The 23727-nt window shown below is 44.3% G+C and overlaps 1 protein-coding gene across 1 annotated transcript in view; it reads right to left on the bottom strand.

Annotated features, from left to right (window-relative positions):
* The window catches only part of NBEA (neurobeachin), a 1994973-nt gene that overhangs the window by 110245 nt on the left and 1861001 nt on the right, over positions 1 to 23727 (bottom strand). The window contains 1 exon segment of the mRNA XM_030200381.1: positions 6718 to 6807. Within this exon segment, the coding sequence (XP_030056241.1) occupies positions 6718 to 6807 (90 nt within the window).

Here is a 23727-nt window from a genome sequence, read left to right as displayed (position 1 = left end):
CTGACCAGATGACCACTGGAGAGAATCAGGGATCACTTCCCCTTACTTCCCCAGTGGTCACTAACCCCCTCCCACCCTAAAAAAATCTTTACAAATATTTTGTGCCAGCCTCTATGCCAGCCTTAAATGTCATACTCAGGTCCATCACAGCAGTATGCAGGTCCCTGGAGCAGTTTTAGTGGCTGAAGTGCACTTCAGGCAGGCGGACCCAAGCCCATGCCCCCTACCTGTTATACTTGTGGTGGTAAATGTGAGCCTTCCAAAACCCACCAGAAACCCACTGTACCCACATCTAGGTGCCCCCCTTCACCTGTAAGGCCTATGGTAGTGGTGGACAGAAACAAAAAAAGGCAAAGATCTGCCACAGAAATGGCAAATCAAAACAAAAAAAAAAAAGCAGATCAAAAAAGACAAAAAAATAGAACAGGAGGGTAACAGAAGAAGTGGTTTATTACAAGTCAACATAGCATTGTGAAGTTTGCTGAGTAAGCTTGGGAAGCACTTATGTAAGGTGGTTGTAGGACTACTTTTAGGGGCTCACTTTGCTTTTTACCCCTATTAGTTTTTTTTACCCCTGACGCAGCCTGAGGGCGAAACGTGGCCACGTCGGGCAACTTGTAATAAACCACTTCTTCTGTTACCCTCCTGTTCTATTTTTTTGTCTTTTTTGATCTGCTTTTTTTCTTTTGATTTGCTATGGTAGTGGTGTACAGCTGTGAGCAGTGTTTTTTTTTTTTTGGGGGGGGGGGGTTTGGGGGGCTCAGCATACAAAGTAAGGGAGCTAAGTACCTGGGAGCAATTTATGAAGTCCACTGCAGTGCCCCCTAGGGTGCCCGGTTGGTGTCCCGGCATGTCAGGGGGACCAGTGCACTACGAATTCTGGCTCCTCCTACGACCAAAGGGCTTGCATTTGGTCGTTTCTGAGATAGGCGTCCTTGGTTTCCATTATCGCCGAAAATCAGAAATGACCAAGCCTAGGGACGACCATCTCTAAGCCTAAATGTCAAGATTTGGGCGTCCCCAACTGTGTTATCGAAACAAAAGATGGACGTCCATCTTGTTTCGATAATACCGGTTTCCCCGCCCCTCCACCGGGACGTTTTGCGATGACGTCCTCAGCAAAACTTGGGCATCCCTTTTGATTATGCCCCTCCACGTGGCCCAACAACCTCAACATCTGCCGAACCGTGACCTGCTGAGAGACTCGAACTTGAGAAGCCAGTGTGACTAGAGTGTGTGCTCTCAGCCCCAGGAGGGAGGCTCAAACCTTCTGCGTATTGAGCAGGGATCCAATGAATTCCAATAGCTGGGCAGGGTGAAGATGGGATGGGGTAGTTTAAAACAAACCCTAGTAGCTTGAGCACCCAAATAGTCCTCTGCATAGACTCCCGAGCACCGGGAACACATGGACTCCCAGTCTGAGTAGCAACGCTGCAACTACTGCTAGAAATTTGGTAAATACCTTGGGAGATGATGTGAAGCCAAAATGCAACATGCGGTACTGTGATTTCCCAGCCAAAATCGTAGATACTTCTGGTGGGCTGTAAGTATCGGGATGTGTATATATGCATCCTTTAAGTCCAGAGAGCATAGCCAATCATTTCCTGACTCATGGGGAGAAGGATGTCCAGGGAAACTATCCTGAACTTTGACCAGGAATTTGTTCAGGGCCCTTAGGTCTAGGACGCCAGAGGGTGGTGGTGAATGGAATTCGCTCGGAGGAGGGAAAGGTGACTAGTGGAGTGCCTCAGGGATCGGTGAAGGGGCCGATTCTGTTCAATATATTTGTGAGTGACATTGCCGAAGGGTTAGAAGGTAAAGTTTGCCTTTTTGCGGATAATACTAAGATTTGTAACAGAATGGACACCCAGGAGGGAGTAGAAAACATGGAGGAGTGGCCTAGTGGTTAGGGTGGTGGACTTTGGTCCTGGGGAACTGAGGAACTGAGTTCGATTCCCACTTCAGGCACAGGCAACTCCTTGTGACTCTGGGCAAGTCACTTAACCCTCCATTGCCCCAAGACAAATCCCTCCTTTCAGTACCCTTCTCCACCACCGTCAACCCTAGGCTTCGCCATTTCTGCCTCGCCTCACCCCATGCTTGGAACAAACTCCCTGAGCCCATACGCCGGGCCCCCTCCCTACCCATCTTCAAATCATTGCTCAAAGCCCACCTCTTCAATGTCGCCTTCGGCACCTAATCACTACACCTCTTCTCAGGAAATCTCAACTACCCCAACTTGACATTTCGTCCTTTAGATTGTAAGCTCTTCTGAGCAGGGACCATCCTTATTCGTTAATTTGTACAGCGCTGCGTAACCCTAGTAGCGCTCTAGAAATGTTAAGTAGTAGTAGTAGTAATATAAGCTGCATTGAGCCTGCCATGAGTGGGAAAGCGCAGGGTACAAATGTAACAAAATAAAAAGGATCTGCGAAAGCTAGAAGATTGGTCTAAGGCTTGGCTATTAAAATTCAATGCGAAGAAATGCAAAGTGATGCACTTAGGGAGTAGAAATCCACGGGAGACGTATGTGTTAGGTGGTGAGAGTCTGATAGGTACCGACGGGGAGAGGGATCTTGGGGTGATAGTTTCTAAGGATCTGAAGGCGACGAAACAGTGTGACAAGGCGGTGGCTGTAAGTAGAAGGTTGCTAGGCTGTATAGAGAGGGGAGAAGAAAAGAGGTGTTAATGCCCCTGTACAAATCGTTGGTGAGGCCCCATCTGGAGTATTGTGATCAGTTTTGGAGGCCGCATCTTGCTAAGGATGTAAAAAGAATTGAAGCGGTGCAAAGAAAAGCTACGAGGATGGTATGGGATTTGCGTTACAAGACGTATGAGGAGAGACTTGCTGACCTGAACATATATACCCTGGAGGAAAGGAGAAACAGGGGTGATATGATACAGACGTTCAAATATTTGAAAGGTATTAATCCGCAAACGAACCTTTTCCGGAGATGGGAAGGCGGTAGAACTAGAGGGCAGAAATGAGATTGAAGGGGGACATACTCAAAAAAAAAATGTCAGGAAGTATTTTTTCACGGAGAGAGTGGTGGATGCTTGGAATGCCCTCCCGCGGGAGGTGGTGGAGAGGAAAATGGTAACAGAATTCAAACATGCGTGGGATAAACATAAAGGAATCCTGTTCAGAAGAAATGGATCCTCAGGAGCTTAGCCGAGATTGAGTGCCAGAGCCGGTGGTGGGAGGCGGGGATAGTGCTGGGCAGACTTATACGGTCTGTGTCAGAGCTTGTGGTGGGAGGTGGGGCTGGTGGTTGGGAGGCGGGGATAGTGCTGGCCAGACTTGTACGGTCTGTGCCCTGAAAAAGACAGTTACAAATCAAGGTAAGATATGCACAAAAAGTAGCACATATGAGTTTGTCTTGTTGGGCAGACTGGATGGACCGTGCAGGTCTTTTTCTGCCGTCATCTACTATGTTACTATGATGGGACACATCCCACCTGTCTTCTTCTGTACCAGGAAGTACCTGGAATAGAATCTCCATCCTACTTCCTCTGGTGGAACGGGCTCAACTGAATGGGCTTTCATAAGGGCTGAGAGTTCCTCTGCAAGTACCTGCTCGTGCTGAGAGCTGAAGTAATGAGCTCTTGGTGGGCAATTTGGAGGTTTCTGATGTCAGTTAAGGGCATATTCGAGACAAACTATTTGGAAAACCCACTGGTCAGAGGTTATAAGGGGCTACCTTTCGTGGAAAAACTTCAGCCTCCCCCCGACCGGCAAGTTGTCCAGGACAGACACTTTGATAGTGGCTATGCTCTGCTGGAGCCAGTCAAAAGCTTATCCCCTGCTTTAACTGGGGAGCAGCAGGGGCCTGAGGCGCACGCTGTTCATGAGAATGAGGGCGCTGGAGCTGAGTCTGAGCAGGCTGGTGAGAGGAGGTGGCATATCTACATCTCTGAGGGTAGTAGGCACCCCTTCTCAACTTGCCAAAAGACCTCCTAGATGAGGAGGCTGATGCAGAAGGCACCTGGCGGGAGAGAGAAGGGATGGTATCAGTATGTTTTTTTGATTTGGTCAGTGGCCTCCTGAACCTTCTCTCCAAAAAGGCTATGCCCCTGGCATGAGGCATCCGCTAACCTCTGCTGAACCGCCATCTCCAAGTCAGAAACATGCCGCCATGAGAGTGTGTGCATTGCTATACTTTCGGCAAAGATCCTGGATGTCACATCAAAGTGTCATATGCACCCCTGGCCAAGAATTTATGACATGCCTTCTGCTGCTTGGACAACTGTTGCAGTGACTCAGCTTGTTCCGGTGTGAGACGGTCAGCCAAGTCCAGTATCTTGTGCACTGAATCCCACAAGTAGACACTCGTGAACAGATGGTATGATTGAATGTATGACCTGGAACATCTTCCTCCCAAAAGAGTCCAAGGTTATAGCTTCTCTGCCTGGGGAGCGCTGAAGCATAGTCTCTAGAACTCTTGGCTCTTTTGATGGCAGATTTCACCACCATGGAATGATGAGGCAAACTGGGGCTTATCAAAACCAGATGTGCTGTGGATCCGGTACATAGTATCGATCTTCTTGGGAGTATCGGGCCAGAGGGGACTCCCAATTCTGGATGAGAATATCCTGCAGTACCTCATGGAGAGGGACAGTCACAGCCTCTCTAGGAGGAGACTCATAGTCCAGAACCTCAAGCATCTTGGCCCTGGGCTCGTCCTTCACCTCTAAAAGAAATGGAATGGCAGCCGTCATTTCCTTCACAAAAGAGGGAAAAGAAAGGCACTCCAGGGGAGATTTTCTCCTTTCAAGAAGCGGGGAGGGTTCAGAGGGGATGCCATAATACTCATCCTCTGAAGAGTACCGTGGATCCTCCTCTAACTCCCATGAGTGCTCCTCATTAGTGACAGTCAAAACCTCCTCATGGGAGGGCTGAGATGGAGTGCCAAGCGGGACCGCAACAGGAGGCAGAGTAGGCACAAGCACCCCCCAATGCCAATGTACACTGTTGCAATAAACTATTCTGCAGCTTGGGGAGCAAGGCCCAGATGTGCTCATCGAGGGTAGACATTGGGGAAGACTGGCGCTGACTCAGATGGCTGCAGAATTGCTGGGTTCGATACGGGAGCTTGGTCCTGGCAGAGACCGATGCATTGGCACCTCCTGAATGGACTGGAAGCAGTCTTCTCGGCGCTGATGCTTCTCTGGTAACGAATCCTTTGACGTCCTGGAGCTCCCGCCTCCATGTGTCGAGGGCGATCAATGCCGATGTTTCTTGGCCTTTGCCCAAAGTCGATCATAGAGGTTCCTCAGTGACAATAAGGATGACATCAAATCCTCATGTTGCCTTGGGGTTGGGTCCGATGCTGGCCAATTCCGGAGGCCATGCACAGCAGTCGGCATTGAGGCAGGTGGAGACCCAATCGATGTACCACTGCTCGTAAGTATCGACGCTCCCGATCCCTGTGCAGTACCCGACATCGATGCTGATGTCGAGGAATTGAACATGGCTCCAAACATCATTTCTTGTTGAGCCTCTCTGGCTAACTGGGTCCATTTCTTCATATGAAGACAGAGGACACAGTTAGCTGGGCTATTGACCTGAAGACATCAAGAATGGGTGTCTTACCAGAGGTGGTCCAATTACATCGGGAACAGTGCTTAAAACCACTGGGAATTTTCATGGACATGTAAGGGAAAACTTTCGCAGCCAAATCAAACGATGCTATGATACCAAAAAAGGGGCAAGGCATCAAGAAAAAAACTACGACAGAACGCAGCTGAAGTCAAGGCCTACAAACACCCCAGTGATGCAGGAAAAATAAAGGAAACCTATAAGCAGGAAAAAGATGAACTAAAAACAATAAAAGAAGAGGAAACCCGAACACGGGCACACCAAAAATGGTGGCAAAAAATGCCGAAAGGCACTCAGGAAGCTCTTCAGATCAAGCAGTGTGAAGAGCAGGACAAAATGTCAACCACCCTTTACCACAGTAGAAAAACAACTGCAGTAACCGCGCTCTCATGGTGGGCAGGAAGGCTCTCATACATGCACAGTGTAGCATGCCTTGTGCTCCAGAGAAGCTCTTTTAAAGCATATTAAAAGCTCTGGACCAGAAAACGTGGGATCACATTACCCAATTGTGAGAATACACAGGCCTGTTTGTCCTCAGAGAAAGTAGGTATGTCTATATATTCACAGAAATCGACCCTCAAGCCTTCATATTAAGGCATCCAATCCATGAATTCAGTACTCATTGTAAAGAAAGGCTTCAATTTGTCTGAATAATCTAAGTTATGAATCCTTTATTCTACGCCACACAAACCACAAGGTTGTAGATGCTTTTAATAATAAATACATTTTTGTCCATATGACAGTGAGCAGCATTTGCATTGGTTACACGTAAGGCTTATCAATATCACAGATTTTTTTAAAATTATTATTTTAGCCATGACATCTGAAAACTGTGGTAACTACTGTGCTAACAGCAACAGAAAAAAATGGTGCTACCAACAGCTCAAATCTTTTACAAGGCTCCATGTTTTCATAAAATAAAAAGCCACAATTTTCATGAGCCCTAGTGATAGGATTCATAGAGATATTTTGCTGTCCTCTTCTAAAGAAGACTACAATCAACAAGGGAGTAGTATAAACGGTAAAAACACAGTGAACAAGATAACAACATATGTAAATTGGTATCTGATGACTTATAACATAATCCTTAGATTTAAAGAAAGTACTTTGTTTCTCACCAGATGCATGGCAGAGCTCCGAGGAGGATGGGGCTCAATAAGCAACTGAGATGGTGTCTGTCCAAAGCTCTGTATCTGTGCTTCCATGGCCTGTAGGAATGGAAAGCAGTGTTATAGATAGTATGCATCAAAGACATAGGTCAACACAGTATTTGACAAAGTAAGCATAATTTAAGACAGCCACAAGAAAAACACACTTATACAGAAAATTCACTAGCCATTCTTCTCTAGGCTTTAGAATTCTTCAAGTGATAGCATTTTGTAGAAAAGCTTTGCCCCTATTTTCAAGCATGCTTCAGTTCACCAATTAATCATTCATATTTTTAGTAAGTGGGGTTAAATGTAAAAATGTTAACCTCAGGTAAAATGCAGTTAAGGACTCAGGTGTTTATTCAGCAATACACATACACACAAACTTTAATAAAATCTGTGGTAAGAAGAAAAGTATGGAACTCTCTAATAAAGTAAGCTTCTGTGATCTTTAAGGAAGCGCATAAAAACAGATAAAGTTCATAGATAACATAATATAAACATAATAACATATTATATCATTTATTTATAATATGTAATTGTTTCAAATTCTTGTTTAAATTTCAAGCAGATCACATTAAACTTAAATAGCCTCTAGAAGCATTATTTCAAATCCATGTTTGAAAGTGCGGCTATAATTATATAGGAAAAAATCATCTCAATGGGCTTGATTCATTCAAATTCAGGATTTAGAAAAAGTTCTGTGATGAAGATATTTGCTGACAATCTTTTCTTCAAAAACAATACACCACACACAAATACCGTCCAAAACACCAAATTTCTTGGAGTCTCTGCATATCGCAACAAAACCAAATAAATCCAGTCTACATGAGTTTTTAGACCAACCCTTCAGCTTTATTATAATTATAACTTCTATTCTTTGGTCTTTATTTTCTGGCTACTTAGGGATTCCTTCAGGGCATAAAAATTATTTGCATATTGGTGGTTTTACACCACTTGAACTATTGCTGGGTACCTTTTTCCAGTGGAATCAAATATGTATGTCAATTTCACTTAGGAGTCATCAGCACAAAAATGGTACAGAGAAGGGCGATGAAAATGATAAAGGGGATGGAACAACTTCCCTATGAGGAAAGACTGAAGCGGTTTGGGGCTTCAGCTTGGAGAAAAGATGGCTGAGGGGAGATATGATAAAGGTCTATAAAATAACGAGTGGAGTGGAACAGGTAGACGTGAATCGCTTGTTTACTCTTTCCAAAAATACTAGGACTAGGGGGCAAGCAATGAAGCTACAAAATAGTAAATTTAAAACGAATCAGAGAAAATTTTTCTTCAAGCTTGTAATTAAACTCTGGAATTTGTTGCCAGAGAATGTGGTAAAGGTGGTTGGTTTAGAAAGGTTTAAAAAAGGCTTGGATGGCTTCCTAAAGGAAAAGTCAATAGACCATTATTAAAATGGACTTGGGGAAAATCCACTGTTTATTTCTAGAATAAGCAACATAAAATATATTGTAGCACCTTTTTTTTTGGATCTTGCAGATACTTGTGAGCTGGATTGGCCACTGTTGGAAACAGGATCCCAGTATGGCAACACTTATGTACTGAAAAAAAAACTAACTGGAGTGGTGGGAGAGTACTAGGGGCAGTGGCGTTTCTCTGGTGTTAATCCAATAAAAACCTATTTTAATTTTGTTTTCTTTTTTTTGCATTGGGGGTGTTTTATCAGTGTTTATCAGTTAAAAGATACAATTACATGTCAATTATAATATAACAGACCCTCACTATATCTCACCTGGGGCCCTGTTTACAAAGGCACGCTAGCATTTTTAATGTGCACTAAAAATCAGCATGCGCTAAAGGTGTAGACACCCATAGGGTAATATGGCTCCAGAAAAAGGAGGACGGATTGAGCCAGCCGGGTTTTACTTCCATTGCTTTCAATGGAAGTAATTGAGCCAGCTGGGTTTTACTTCCATTGCTTTCAATGGAAGTAGTTGAGCCAGTCGGGTTTTACTTCCATTGCTTTCAAGCAATGGAAGTAAAACCCGGCTGGCTCAATCCGTCCTCCTTTTTCTGGAGCCATATGGTAACCCTAGACACCCATAGAAATATTATGGGCATCTACATGATTAGCACACACTAAAAACACTAGCGTGCCTATGTAAACAGGATCCCCCTGGTATATAAAGTTGCTCTTATGACTACATGATTGTTGAGCAGAGGACAAAGAAAAGAAAGCATGAAAGGGCCTTCAGAAATGGAATAATTAAGAGTCCTTACATGGGCCGTGTTTTGGCGCTCATGCGCCTGTATCATAGGCCAAATGGAGATACACTCTCTCAAACAGAACTGTAAATAGCTTAGATGCTACTACTACTACTACTTATCACTTCTATAGCGCTACAAGGCATATGCAGCACTGTACACCATACATGAAAAGACAGTCCCTGCTCAAAGAGCTCACAATCTAAATAGGACAGGCAAACAGACAGAACAACTAAGAGGTAAAGGAATTAAAGAGGTGGGGATAAAAGGGTACAGGGCAAGTGAGTAGTGGTTAGGAGTCAAAAGCAGCATTAAAGAGGTGGGCTTTTAGCCTGGATTTGACAACGGCCAAAAACGGGGCTAGACGTACAGGCTCAGGAAGTCTAATCCAGGCGTGAGGTGCAGCGACATAAAAGGAACGGAGTCTGGAATTAGCAGTAGAGGAGAAGGGGACAAACAAGAGAGATTTATCCACAGAACGGAGTACAAGAGGGGGGCATAGGGAGAGACAAGAGTGGAGAGGTACTGGGGAGCGGTAGAGTGAATGCACTTATAGGTCAGCACGAGAAGTTTGAATTGAATGTGGAAACGAATAGGAAGCCAGTGAAGTGACTTGAGAAGAGGGCTAATGAGAGCATAGCGGCTGGCGGAAAATGAGTCGCGCAGCAGAGTTTTGGACTGATTGAAGAGGAGAGAGATGGCTAAGTGGGAGGCCGGTGAGAAGCAGGTTGTAATAATCTAGACGAGAGGTGATGAGTGTGGATAAGGGTTCTGGTAGAGTGCTCAGAGAGGAAGGGATGGATTTTGCTGATGTTATAGAGAAAGAAACGACAGGTTTTGGCAATCTGCCAATGCTATCAAAAAGAAATAAAAATCACGTCTCAAACAAATGCATCTTCAGTAGTTAATGTCGAGTGAACCTGCCAAGTGTTCCATGTTTCCAAGCTTTATTTATTATTTGATATCCTGCTTCCTGGAGACCATCTAGGCAGCTTACAATAATCATAATACAATAATATAAAAATTAAAGGAAATGAAATACACTCCTGATAGGAAAAAGAAGGAAAGCAATTGTTGGGTCTGCAGACCCCTGACCTTCATATGCACTCCCTGAAAATTCCAAACAGCCAACAAGCAGAATTTAGCAGCCAGACCTAAATTGAATTAGGCAAATTAGTTAAAGACATTAATAAATAAATAATTTTTTAAGCCCTGCCTTAAACTTATCAGATGAAGTGGTACAGCATTCCAAAGAGTAGGACCAGTGACACTAAAAATTGTACTATGAATTGTGGCAAACCTAATTTGCCAAAAAGATGGCATCACAAGTTGACTATGTTGAGATTGCAGTGTTCAAAAGGGCACATAGGGTATCAACAATCTAGACTGGAACACCAGCTGACCAGTATATTTTGTGAACCAATATAAAAATTGTATATGTTATCCTGTGATATAAAGGTAATCAATGGCCACTTCTAAGTAGTGGAGTTGTATTGTCAAATGTTTTTGCTCCCAAAAGAAATTTAATTGCCTAAGAGTATACTTACGTAAAAAGTAGGGCACACCAAAAGAAAGTACTAATGTCTATAAGTGGAAAAAGCAGAGATGGCGTTGTGATGTAGGCATTTATATTATAAAATACGTTAATACACATACAGAATAAACACCCACATACAGAGTACACACATGTATTTACATATCTGATCGCAGATATTCAAAAGTTGGGAAAGAAGAGAGAGGTGCTGTTGCTGGGAGATGTAGATTGGAAGGTTCCATCTGCAGAATCGGAAAGAAGTAGAGAGATCGTGGATGCTTTCCAAAGTGCTCTGCTCAGACAAATGGTGACAGAACCCACGAAGGAGGGAGCGACGCTGGATCTGGCGCTCACAAATGGGGATAGTGTGTCAAATGTCTGAGTGGGTGCCCACCTGGGTAGCAGTGACCATCAACAGTTTGGTTTGATATGACAGCTGAAGTGGAGGGCGGCCACTCAAAACTCAAAGTCCTGGATTTCAAGCATGCTGACTTTAGTAAAATGGGGGAATACTTGAGGAAGGAGCTGATGGGCTGGGAGGACAAACGAGAAGTGGAAGGACAGTGGTCCAGGCTGAAAGAAGCTATAAATATGGCCACAAGCCTTTATGAAAGGAGAGTAAATAAAAGCAAGAGAAAAAGGAAACCGATATGGTTCTCCAAGCAAGTGGCTGAGAAAATAAAGGCTAAAGAGTTGGCATTCCTGAAATACAGAAAAACTCAAGAATTTCAAATTCAGGATTTAGAAAAAGTTCTGTGATGAAGATATTTGCTGACAATCTTTTCTTCAAAAACAATACACCACACACAAATACCGTTCAAAACAACAAATTTCTTGGAGGCTCTGCATATCGCAACAAAACCAAATAAATCCAGTCTACATGAGTTTTTAGACCAACCCTTCAGCTTTATTATAATTATAACTTCTATTACTTGGTCTTTATTTTCTTCAGGGCCTGAAGGGATTCCTTCAGGGCATAAAAATTATTTGCATATTGGTGGTTTTACACCACTTGAACTATTGCTGGGTACCTTTTTCCAGTGGAATCAAATATGTATGTCAATTTTAGAGGAATACCAGATGAAACTGAAAGAAGCCAAGAGAGAGATACATCTGGCGAAAGTGCAAGCGGAAGAACAAACGGCTAGAAAGGTAAGGAGGGGTGACAAAAATTTCTTCAGGTATATTAGTGAAAGGAGGAAGACTAAAAAGGGAATTGTGAAACTGAAACATGCTGCAAACCGCTATGTAGAAAATGATTGAAAAAAAAGCAAATTTGCTAAATAGATACTTTTGTTCTGTTTTCACAGAAGAAAATCATGGAGAAGGACCACGATTGACTGGCAAAAGTACATATGAGAATGGAGTGAATATAGCACCGTTCACGGAAGAGAGTGTGTATCAACAACTTGAAAATCTAAAGGTGGACAAAGCCATGGGACCAGACGGGATCCACCCCAGGATATTGAAGGAGCTCAGAGAGGTTCTGGCGGGGCCTTTTAAAGATTTGTTTAATAAATCCTTGGAGATGGGAGAGGTTCATTGGGATTGGAGAACAGCGGTTGTGGTCCCTCTTCACAAAAGTGGTGTTAGGGAAGAAGCTGGAAACTACAGGCCGGTAAGCCTCACTTCAGTTATTGGAACAGTAATGGAAGCGATGCTGAAGGAAAGGATATTGAATTTCTTGGAAGCCAATAAGTTGCAAGATCCGAGACAACATGGTTTTACCAAAGGGAAATCGTGCCAAACGAATCTCATTGAATTCTTTGACTGGGTGACCGGAGAACTGAATCATGGATGTGCTATAGACATAATCTAATTAGATTTCAGCAAAGCTTTTGACATGGTTCCCTACAGGAGGCTCTTGAATAAACTTGACAGGCTGAAGATAGGACCCGATGTGGTGAACTGAATTAGGAACTGGTTGACGGACAGATGCCAGAGGGTGGTGGTTAATGGAATTCGCTCGAATGAGGGAAAGGTGAGTAGTGGCGTGCCTCAGGGATCAGTGCTGGGGCCGATTCTGTTCAATATATTTGTGAGTGACATTGCCGAAGGGTTAGAAGGTAAAGTTTGCCCTTTTGCGGATGATACTAAGATTTGTACCAGAGTGGACACCCAGGAGGGAGTGGAAAACATGAAAAAGGATCTGCAGAAGCTAGAAGAACAGTCTAAGGTTTGGCAATTAAAAGTCAATGCGAAGAAATGCAAAATGATGTACTTAGGGAGTAGAAATCCACAGGAGACATATGTGTTAGGAGGTGAGAGTCTGATATGTACAGATGGGGAGAGGGATCTTGGGGTGATAGTATCTGAGGATCTGAAGGCGACGAAACAGTGTGACAAGGCGGTGGCCGTAGCCAAAAGGTTGCTAGGCTGTATAGAGAGAGGTGTGACCAGCAGAAGAAAGGAGGTCTTGATGCCCCTGTATAAGTCGTTGGTGAGGTCCCACCTAGAGTATTGTGTTCAGTTTTGGAGTTTTGCTAAGGATGTAAAAAGAACTGAAGTGGTGCAAAGAAAAGCTACAAGAATGGTATGGGATTTGCATTACAAGACGTATGAGGAGAGACTTGCTGACCTGAATATGTATACCCTGGAGGAAAGGAGGAACAGGGGTGATATGTTACAGACGTTCAAATATTTGAAAGGTATTGATCTGTAAACAAACCTGTTCCGTAGATGGGAAGGCGGTAGAACTAGAGGACATGAAATGAGATTGAAGGGGGGCAGACTCAAGAAAAATGTCAGGAAGTATTTTTTCACGTAGAGAGTGGTGGATACTTGGAATGCCCTCCGCGGGAGGTGGTGGAGATGAAAACAGTAACGGAATTCAAAAATGCGTGGGATAAACATAAAGGAATCCTGTTCAGAAGGAATGGATCCTCAGAAGCTTAGCGGAGATTGAGTGGCAGAGCCGGTGGTGGGAGGCGGGGCTAGTGGTTGGGAGGCAGGGCTAGTGCTGGGCAGACTTCCATGGTTTGTGCCCTGAAAATGGCAGATACAAATCAAGGTCAGGTATACAAATAAAATAGAACATATGAGTTTATATTGTTGGGCAGACTGGATGGACTGTACAGGTCTTTCTCTGCTGTCATCTACTATGTTACATCACCTTCAGAGAAGGTATAAATGTGTGTCTTTGCATTTGTGTGATACAGAGGCTGGTTAGCATAAATTATAAAGGCACATAAGCGTCTAAGTTGCATTTATAAAATAGGTTTCTTTTCAGACATCACACAGGCACATGAGAGCCAACTTTTCAAAATTATTGGGGGTGCTAAGGCCAGTGGAAATAACCCTTCCCTGGAAATGTACAATGAATTTTCTCAATATTGGGGTTGCTCATGCACACACAGCACCCACAGAGTCTGCTCCTATGCACAGGCATCCGTTATAAATCAGTCACACAGAGTTGACACAAACATCTATGTCTGCTTCAGGGTAGATATATATTTGTGCAAGAGCATTTGGGGGGGGGGGGGTGGCAATTCTATAACTTGGTACCAAGATATACTGTAGGCATGACAATAGGGTGCATTTAGCACCAATTCTATAACAGCTGTAAGGTGCACCTAATTTGTTCTTCGCTCTCTCTCTGCCATCCAGTGTCTGCCCTCTCTAATGTCGCTTCCATCTACTGTCTGCCCTCTCTCTCTGCCCCTTTCATCCACATCTGCCCTCTATCTCTGCCCCTTCCATCCACCATTTGCCCCAGTCTGCCCTCTTTCTCTCTCCCCTTTCCACCCACCATCTGCCCTTTCTCTCTGCCCCTTCAATCCATCTGCCCTCCCTCTCCCATCCATCCAGGGTCTGCCCTCCCTTACACTCCCCCCTTTCATCCAGGGTCTGTCCCCTCTCTCTCTCTCTGCCCCCAGTTCCAGCCCTTATTCCACCTGCCCCTAGTTCCAACCCCAGCCCACATTTCCCACTTGCCCCCCTTTTCAGCCCCACTATCCCACCAGTCCCAGCCCTTTTCTCCCATCAGTCCCAAGCTTCAGCCCCCCGCCACTTCTCCCTGTCCCCTTTTCAGCCCCTAGTTTCAACCCCAGCCCTTTTCTCTCACCAGTCCCGAGCTTCAGCCCCAGCCAGTTCTCCCTGTCCCCTTTAAAGCCCCTAGTCCCCAGTTTCAGCCCCTGCCCCTTTTCAGCCCCCAGTTCCAGTACTAGCCCCCTTATCCCAACTACCCTCCTTTTCAGCTCCTAGTTCCAGCCCCCTTCATCCACCACATGCCTTGCATCCCCCCGTTTCAGCCCCAGACCCGTTCTCCCACCTGCCCCAGGCATGAACCCATTTTCCCTCCTGCCCCCTTGTCAGACCCCAGTTCCAGCTTCAGACCCCTTCTCCCATCTGAGCACTCCCCTCCCCAGTCCCCTTCTCCCCTCTGAGTACCCATCTGAGCTCCCCCACCCTCCCCAATCCCTTTCTCCCCTCTGAGCACCCCCACCCCTTTCTCCCCTCTGAGCTCCCCCACCCCTTCCCAATCCCCTTTGAGCACCCATCTGAGCTCCCCCACCCCTCCCCAATCCCCTTCTCCCCTCTGAGCTCCTCTACCCCTCCCCAATCCCCTTTGAGCATCCCCACCCCTCCCCAATCCCCTTCTCCCCTCTGAGCTCCCCCACCCCTCCCCAATCCCCTTTCAGCACCCCACCTCTCCCCAATCCCCTTCTCCCCTCTGAGCTCCTCTACCCCTCCCCAATCCCCTTTGAGCATCCCCACCCCTCCCCAATCCCCTTCTCCCCTCTGAGCTCCCCCACCCCTCCCCAATCCCCTTTGAGCACCCCACCCCTCCCCAATCCCCTTTTCCCCTCTGAGCTCCCCCACCCCTCCCCAATCTGAGTCCTCCCTCCTACCCGACCTGACACACCTACCAGGCACCTCCGTTCGCCTGCTCCCACCCTGTCCTCTCTTTAAAAAAAAATCGAAGCGCCGGAGTGGCAGGCAGCGCCTCCCGTCTGCCCTGCTACTAAAAATCTCTTCAATGTCGCTCGTCAGGCCTTCCCACATTCAGTCCCGCCCGCCCTCGCGGTAACAGGAAGTTACCTTAGAGGTGGGCGGGACTGAATGAGGGAAGGCCCGACGACGACGTTGAAGAGATTTTTAGAAGCAGGGCAGACGGGAGGCGCTGCCTGCCAGTCCGGCGCTTCGATTTTTTTTTTTAAGAGAGGACAGGGTGGGAGCAGCGGTAGCGGAGCACCCCCCCACCCGCTGACACCCGGGGCGGACCGCCCCGCCCTTGTTACGCCACTGCCTGCCACCTGAAGTATCTGACCTGGAAGTTTTTGTTTTTGGTGGCAGTCACTTCAGCACACAGGGTCAGATTGCTCCAGTCCCAAGTAGCCGATCCACCCTATGAAAGATTTCATTATAACAAAGTAGTTCTTTTTACACATCCTAAGTTCCTTCCTAAGGTGGTGTCAGAGTTCTACCATAACCAGTCAATCATCCTGCCAGTATTTTTCCCATAACCTCATGTCCATCCTGGTGAAAGCACACTGCACACTTTGGACTGCAAGAGAGCCTTGGCCTTCCACCTGGAACCTTTCTGGTTGTAGTCCTTCTGTCTTTTTTCTCTGGTTTTAATTTTGAACAGTCTGATAGCTATGGATTTCCAGATGTGTTAATATGCTGTCCTGATTGTGCTCAGAGAAAACAAAGTTACTCACCTATAGAAGCTGTTCTCCAAGGTTGGCAGGATATATATTCTCATATACCCTCCTACTTCCACTAGGAGTTAAATTTCTGTCAGCTATTATATTAAACTGCATTGATCCCATGTGGCAGTGACAGTGGCAGGCATGAAGGTGAGCTCATGCACGATTGGCAGTCCCAAAAGCTTCCAGTAGTAGAACACTGGAGAGTCCCATAGGATGATATCATCAAGATTTGAGAATATGTGTTCTAGTTCAATTTATTTTGATATACCACAAAGTTATAAAAGAACAAGTGGTTTACAATTTAAAAAAAATATAATGGGGAGGGGGAACAATTATAACTAAATAAAAACAAAACAAGACAAAAAAGATGATAGGGAAAAAGAGCAGGAGAACACAGTAGCTTTGCTATATTACTGTTGTATCTTGAAAATGGAAAGGTGTGCAATAAATGTTTAAAAAAATAACTAATTTTATGCTTTCCTTTAAATAATACATACAGAACCTGGGTTTGTATGAATCTGTCAACATTCAGATCTGTGATAGAATGTATGCTTGTTGCTTGCTTGTTTTTTTCCCTGCTTATTCCTAGTAAAAGTACTAATCCAAACAATTATGGTGGGAAAGATTACATAGTCAGATGTCAAAAAAATTAAAAATGAGGTAGAAATTATGAAAGAGTAACAGCTGCTAGATGAGTTCTGTTCTGTTGTTGAAACTATACACACAATCTTTCATTCCCTCAATATCTACCATCTGTTGTATGTAAAATAAGAAATAATTTATACATTGACAGGCTGCAGAGGTTTTGTTTTTCTAATTTTTAAGGCAGGACAAATGCAGATAATGGAAATGAACATGTCCTAAGAAATAATATTCTGCTTATTTAATTCCTTGTTTTTCATTGAAAATTCATAACCAATATCAGACTTGTGGATATTACAAAAATAACCTGGAGCTCAATCAGGAAGTACAATAAGAATGAAATCCTTAACTATCAACACATTAAAATTCAATGCTATTTTTATCTTTTGGTAGCAAGTATATTTTTTATTGCTTAGTAGTGCACTGTGTTCGATCTTGATTCTCAACTGTTATGAATTACTTTATCCAATAGATGCCCAGTGTTAAAGAACAAAATCTAAGTTATAATAACCATAAACAGAAATAAAATATTTTTATCAACTGCAGCATTATTTTTTAGAAGTGTCATTGGTAGTTAATGAATGAAATGTGTGCTGTGAAATAAATGTTAAAATGTGAATAATAGCTTGAGGGTATTGATTCATTCCTCCTTGACAGGTGAAATCATGGTTACAGCACTAAGCACAGCAATTATGGCATTAAAATGTCAAGAAATTAGAGGTCAGAATAACAGATAATTTTCTTCTGTGTCAGATTATAAATTGACAATCTTTGACAGCCTTGAATCTCTGGCTGAGAAAATTATGACAGCTTAACTCATTTTGCAGTTGTGAAGTAGTAATTCATAATGAACTTTGCTATGACAGCCTTCTGTGGAAAAAAACATGACAGAATAAGTCTCATACAAAGCCTGTATTTTATTTTCATATGTAAACAGCAATTATATTGAGTCATGGTTGTTATTTGGGTTTGTATTTACCACTTGTTTACATTATAATCTACACATTTTCCAGAGACAGGTTCATCTGTTATTGGAAAACGAAACATTTTAAGCAGTTGATCATTTCACCAGTAGTAAATATATGAATGTCATGGGGATGGGGATCCAAGGGAAACCACGGTAAATCACACAGTAACAAAAAAATCTTCAGAGGATTTATCGTAGATGCGGGAGCAAAACATTTTACCGTCCCACAGGAACAGTAAAAAGCCTTGCTTCTGCAGTAAAAGCTTTTTAAAAATGCGGTTACTCCTCCAGTGGGTCTGGCACCTTGCTCTATGTCTTCCTCCCCACTCCCCCCGCTATGGTGTTTCTACCTTAATGATGGGTACTTTTACCAAGCTGCGGGGAAAAAAGGGCCCTGTGCTAGTGGCAGGGGCCACTTTTCCTGCGTGCCAGGGCCCTTTTTACCGCAGTGAGTAAAAAAGCCCCCAGCACACATGGCCATGTGGTAAGAGAACTCTTACCGCATGGCCGTGCGCCAGGGAGTCCTTACCGCCACCAATGAGGTGGTGATAAGGTCTTCTACGCTAACCCAGCAGTAATGCACTGACAAGCTGAGCAGGATAATGCAATCACACGACTAGTTTGTCAGCATGGTTGTAGCCCAAGAGATTTTTCAAGACTGGGGCACTCCCTCAATAGATCTGTTTGCCACTCAGCTGAACAACAAGCCCCAATGCCAATCGCTGAAACAACACATTGCACCCTGTCCATTTGAATGAGAATAATTTGGTGTATCAATCAAACTCTGAGAGCTTTTACAGCGCTCCAAATGGCCTGCAGTTCTAGGACATTGATAGGATGCTGAGCATCCTGAGGGGACAACTGACTCTGGGTATGGAGCCCAACTACATGAGCTTCACATCCCTGGTTGGATGCATCTGTTGTTAATGTCTTGTGAGCTGGAGGACTTTGAAATGGTAGTCCCATGGTCAAATTGTTTTGAATTATCCACCAAGACAGAGACTTCTAAACAGAAGGACAGACAGTGATGGCATCCACTACGTTCCCTGTGGCCTGGGACCATTGGGTTGGCCTCGAATAGAGGTGTGCCATTTGTCTGACATGGCCGAGCAATCTTAGCATCTGCTGATCTGATACCTGCTGACTCTGACAAACTTGTAGCACAATAGAGACTAATGCCTCCACTCACTGATCCAGAAGAAAAGCTTGTCCCAAGCTGTATCTAGCAGGGCTCCTATGGATTCCAGATGCTGCATTGGAAGGAGATGGGATAGTTTATGATGAACCCTAGTAACTCCAATATCTGAATAGCTCTTTGCATTGATTCTTAAGCTCCTTCCTTTGATGTGCTCTTTACCAGCCTATCATTTAGACAGGGAAACACGTGTACTTCCAGTGATGCTGCAACTACAAGAGACATTTTGTGAATTCTCTGGGAACCGTATAACCTGTAATATTTCTCTCATATATTGGCACGAAAATATTTTTCTATATGTATGACTATGGTTCTGTGAAGTGCATTGCAGAATATTTTAGCTATAAGGTTCAATATTTCCTTTTGAAGAAAAGGGGGGAAAAGCCTCAGCAGAAAGCCCAACGAACCACCCAAAAACAACGTGGGTGGAAAGAAATCAACGGGCTGTTTAATCTTCACGGGGTCCAAAAAATCCCCCTTCGAACTCCAAAACTGTAGTATAAAAATGCTGACTTCACAGAACTGACTTCAAGTGGATCCCCAAACATGGAAACAATTTTTATTTAACTTAATTATCAAGTAGAACAGGTAATGTGCAAGTGGTCAGTCCATCACACCGACTTTGGCCAGAGTTTCGCAATCAGCTGTCTCAAGGCATAGAGGACCATTGGAATGAGGCACATTTAGCCATAGCATAATGTGATCACCAAGCATATTACCAGTGGCATGAGATCTGTGCAAGAGGGAGGAATGAACCAATACCTGTGAGAGTAATAGTCTCTCCTTTGCCCTTTGTCCAATTACCTCCTGCAAGAAGAGACTGCATTAGGTGTGGACTAGAAGAGTGACTTGATAGTATCAGTATGCTTTTTGATGAGGTCAGTGACCCCCTCCATCTTATCAATAAAAAGATTATCACCTCAGCACAGGACATCTGCCTGCTTCTCCTGAACTGCTGGTTCTATGTCTGAGGCACGCAGCCTGGTGAGTTTGTGCATCTCAGTATCCATGCCAAAGGCCTTGAATGCCACATTGAAAGCACCACAGGTTGCCCAAGTCATGTGCTTTTGGCACTCCCTTGCTTGGCTACTAGCTGATGGACTTCTGTCCTTCTCTTTGGGAAGAGCGTTTGCAAACTCCACCATACTGTGCACTAAGTTCCACAAATGTGTGCTCATGAACAGCTGGTAAAAATGCATGCAGGAGGGTAGTATGGCATTCTGAAACACTTTCTTCCCAATGTTCCAAGGTCTGAGCCTCTCTCTCCAGGGTCAATGAGGAGTGAGACTTGGAGCTCTTAGCTCTTTCAGGGCAGATTCAACTACCATGGAATGATGAGGAAGGTGAAGCTTCTTGAATCTGAGAGCCTTCTGGACTCTATACATAAAGATGGCCTTCTTATGAATGGGCTGTACAGAGAAGGGGGTCTTCCACAGCTTCATCCATGCTGCTTTAAGGATTCTGTGCATGGGCACTGTCACAGCTTCCTTTGGTGGGGCAACAAAGTCAAGGATGTTTAATATGTTGGCCTTGGGCTCATCCTCGACGTCCAACTGAAATGGGATGAATTTGGGTATCTCCCATATAAAAACAGTATAGGATAATGCCTCAGGGGGAGATTTTCTCCTTTCATGAGGTGGAGAAACGTCTGAAGGGGTGTTAAGGGACCCCCAGGAATTGTCCAAATCAGACTCATAAAAAAGCAGTCTCTCTCTCTGAAAAAGTTTATGAAAGCTGAAAACTATATTGTCTTAAGGAATTCACATGAGAAACTGAACTGTGTAAAATCAGAAGCCTGTAATAGCACAGCTGAACAAGGCTGTCCCCAGCTCATATAAAATACAACCAGAAAGGCAGTGATCTGCAGCCAAGTAGATAAAAAAAACAGCAACAAGCAGACCAACTTGTAATGAAATATTCTTTACTGTAAAAAATGCCTTAAGTGGCCACGTTTCACCAGATGGCTGCGTCAGGGGATATGACACACTATTGGATGAAACAAACATCAAAATCTCTTTTTTCCCGAAATGCCTAACACCTGCCTGGGGTTAACCCTGCGGCCACCTGGAGGGTCTGTCCCCAGCACTGCTCAGGCCCACTTGCAACTGGGCACGTACTTTATACTAGCACCCTCCTCCCACCGACTGGGTCCTGCTTACCTCTGGGCTAGTCTCCCACTCTTGGGTTATTCCCTGGTGATTTCTAAGACACTGAGGCCACACTCCAGGGGTCCCACAGTTCCTAGAAAGCACCCACAGACCCAAAAACACAAACCAGGATTCTTAGTCGAGGACAGCAGAGTCAAAAAACTAATAATGTTTATTGTTATAGAATTTGAACAGTGAACAGAAAAAGATATAATCAGCAAACAATAACAGGTAACTGAATATGGATCAATTCTAAAACTATCTAAATATTTGTTTACTACCTAGGTAGTACCTGGGGAGTTAAGGAAATGTAGCTGCTCACGGATTATAAAATATAACTGCTCATAGGGCCTCAGTAAAGAGATCTTTCTCACTCTGTTCCCAGGTTGAGACTAAAAAAGAAATCCAGTACCTCCTGACTACATTTGAACTTCAGGCCAATCAAAAGCCCACAGTGCCAACTTTGAAAGTATCTGGCCAATGGTACTGCAAATTGCCTTTCCACAAGCTTAAACTTGAAAGGAGAAAGTCTTTTTCTGCAACTGCTTTAAATCATAAAACAATTGACTACCCACTTGCAACACCTCCAGGAGCTTACTCAGGAGGTCCAGCTACAATGAACTTAACTTTGACAGTTTACAGAAACCCTTTAGGGGGACTATGCTCAGCTTGTTGCAATGCAAACCGCAGGACCTCCAGTTATGAACTCGCCTCCAGGGCCTGCCCCAGAGGCTCCACCTCTGGTTCATCCGGTGCTTCAGCCTTGAGTCTCGGCACCATCATTCTTTGAAATGAACCCCAATTAACAGTCCTCCAGATTTCCATCTAATTGGGCAAAGATCACCTTTATCATCTCTCTCCTTGGGCAAGCTCTGGTTTGGGATTCTCCCTTGGAGCAGAATGACCTGCTTATGTCCAACCTAGTGGCCTTCCTCATGTGCTTCCAAGCAGGTATTTTATGAGCCGGGGAATCTGTTTTCAGAAGCTTCCAAGCTCCTGCGCCTATATGAAGGGACATTAACTGTAGATCAGTATGCCATTCAATTCCAGACCCTGGTTTCAAAACTGCAATGGATTCAGGAAGCCCAGGTGGCCATCTTTTGGCAGGGTTTGACAGGGCATATTAAGGATGAACTGGTGGGATGGAATCTCCCCATCAGTCTGGAGATATTTTTGCCTGGGGTCCAGCCTGTTCTCAGTTTTGTAAACACCTGTTCAACTCCAACTAACCCTGCACAAGATGGATTCACCCCAGGGCATGCTTTCCGTCTTGGAATCCCGACCCATCCTGGACCCTGCAAAGATTCTTGCTGTCTCCTAAATCATTGTACCTCCAGAGAGAACTCTGGTCCTCATTTGTACCCCGCACTTTCCCGCTCATTGCAGGCTCAATGCGGCTTACATAGTAACAAGAGAATACAATCTGTAGTATCAAAATCAACAAGGATGTATGTGATAGGACAATGAACAAGGAGTAAATGGGATAATTGAAGTATGAGTGAAAGGATAGGGAAGGTAATGAGGTGGAGCGATAACGGAGAAGTTGAGGAACAGCATGAAGGGTAAGAAGGTTGGTAGGAAGTAATATCTGAGTCATTGTTATTAATGATTAGATGAACCGGTAAGTAGATGGGTTGCTTATGATAGGTCAAGTCGTTCGGGTAAACCTGTTTGAATAGATGGGTTTTCAATAGTTTCCTAAAGGGAAGATATTCATTAACTGACTGAATGTATCTGGGTAGAGCATTCCAGAGTTGGGATCCCAGGTAGGGGAAGTTAGATGCATGGTAGGTTTTGTATTTTAGTCCTTTGCAATTGGGAAGGTGCAGGTTAAGGTATGATCTTGAAGATGTGGACATGTTTCTGGTCAGAAGGTTTAATAGATTGATCATGTAACTTGGTGATACTCCATGGATGATTTTGTGGATTAGTGTGATGGCCTTAAAGTTGACTCTTTCTCTAATAGGGAGCCAATAACTTTTCAAACGGAGGGGTGTTGCACTTTCGAATCTAGGCATCTCATAAATAAGTCTAGCTGCCATGTTCTGGGCAGTTTGAAGTTTTTTTCATGATTTGGGCCTTACATCCAATGAAGATACTATTACAGTAATCAGCATGGGTGAGTACCGTGGATTGTACCAAGTTGCGGAAGGTATTCAAGGGGAGATAAGGTTTCACACGTTTCAACATCCACATCGTGTTGAACATTTTCTTCGTGATGGATGTTGCGTGGTCTTCATGGGATAGGTGTTTATCCAATGTAACTCCAAGGACTTTCAGGTTATTGGATATAGGAATTGTGACATCAGGAGTGGTGAGAGTAGTTGGATGGAATGTGGAATACTGGGAAGAGAGGATTAGGCATTGAGTTTTGTCTTTGTTCAGTTTCATTTTGAAAGCGTTGGCCCAAGAAGTTAGGATATTCATACCATTGGTTATTTTGTCGGACATTTCTGCCAGGTTAGATTTGAAGGGAATAAATATGGTAACGTCGTCAGCATAGATAAAAGGGTTGAGACCATGTTTGGAAAGGGATTTAGCCAGAGGAATCATCATAAGGTTGAATAGAATTGGGGATAGAGGAGAGCCTTGAGGCACACCGCAAACTGAAGACC

The sequence above is a fragment of the Microcaecilia unicolor genome, chromosome 4 (genome assembly GCF_901765095.1).
Source record: "Microcaecilia unicolor chromosome 4, aMicUni1.1, whole genome shotgun sequence".
Classification (NCBI taxonomy): Eukaryota; Metazoa; Chordata; class Amphibia; order Gymnophiona; family Siphonopidae; genus Microcaecilia; species Microcaecilia unicolor.
The sequence above is the reverse complement of the archived record's forward strand: the minus strand, read 5'-3'. Positions and strand labels throughout refer to the sequence as shown.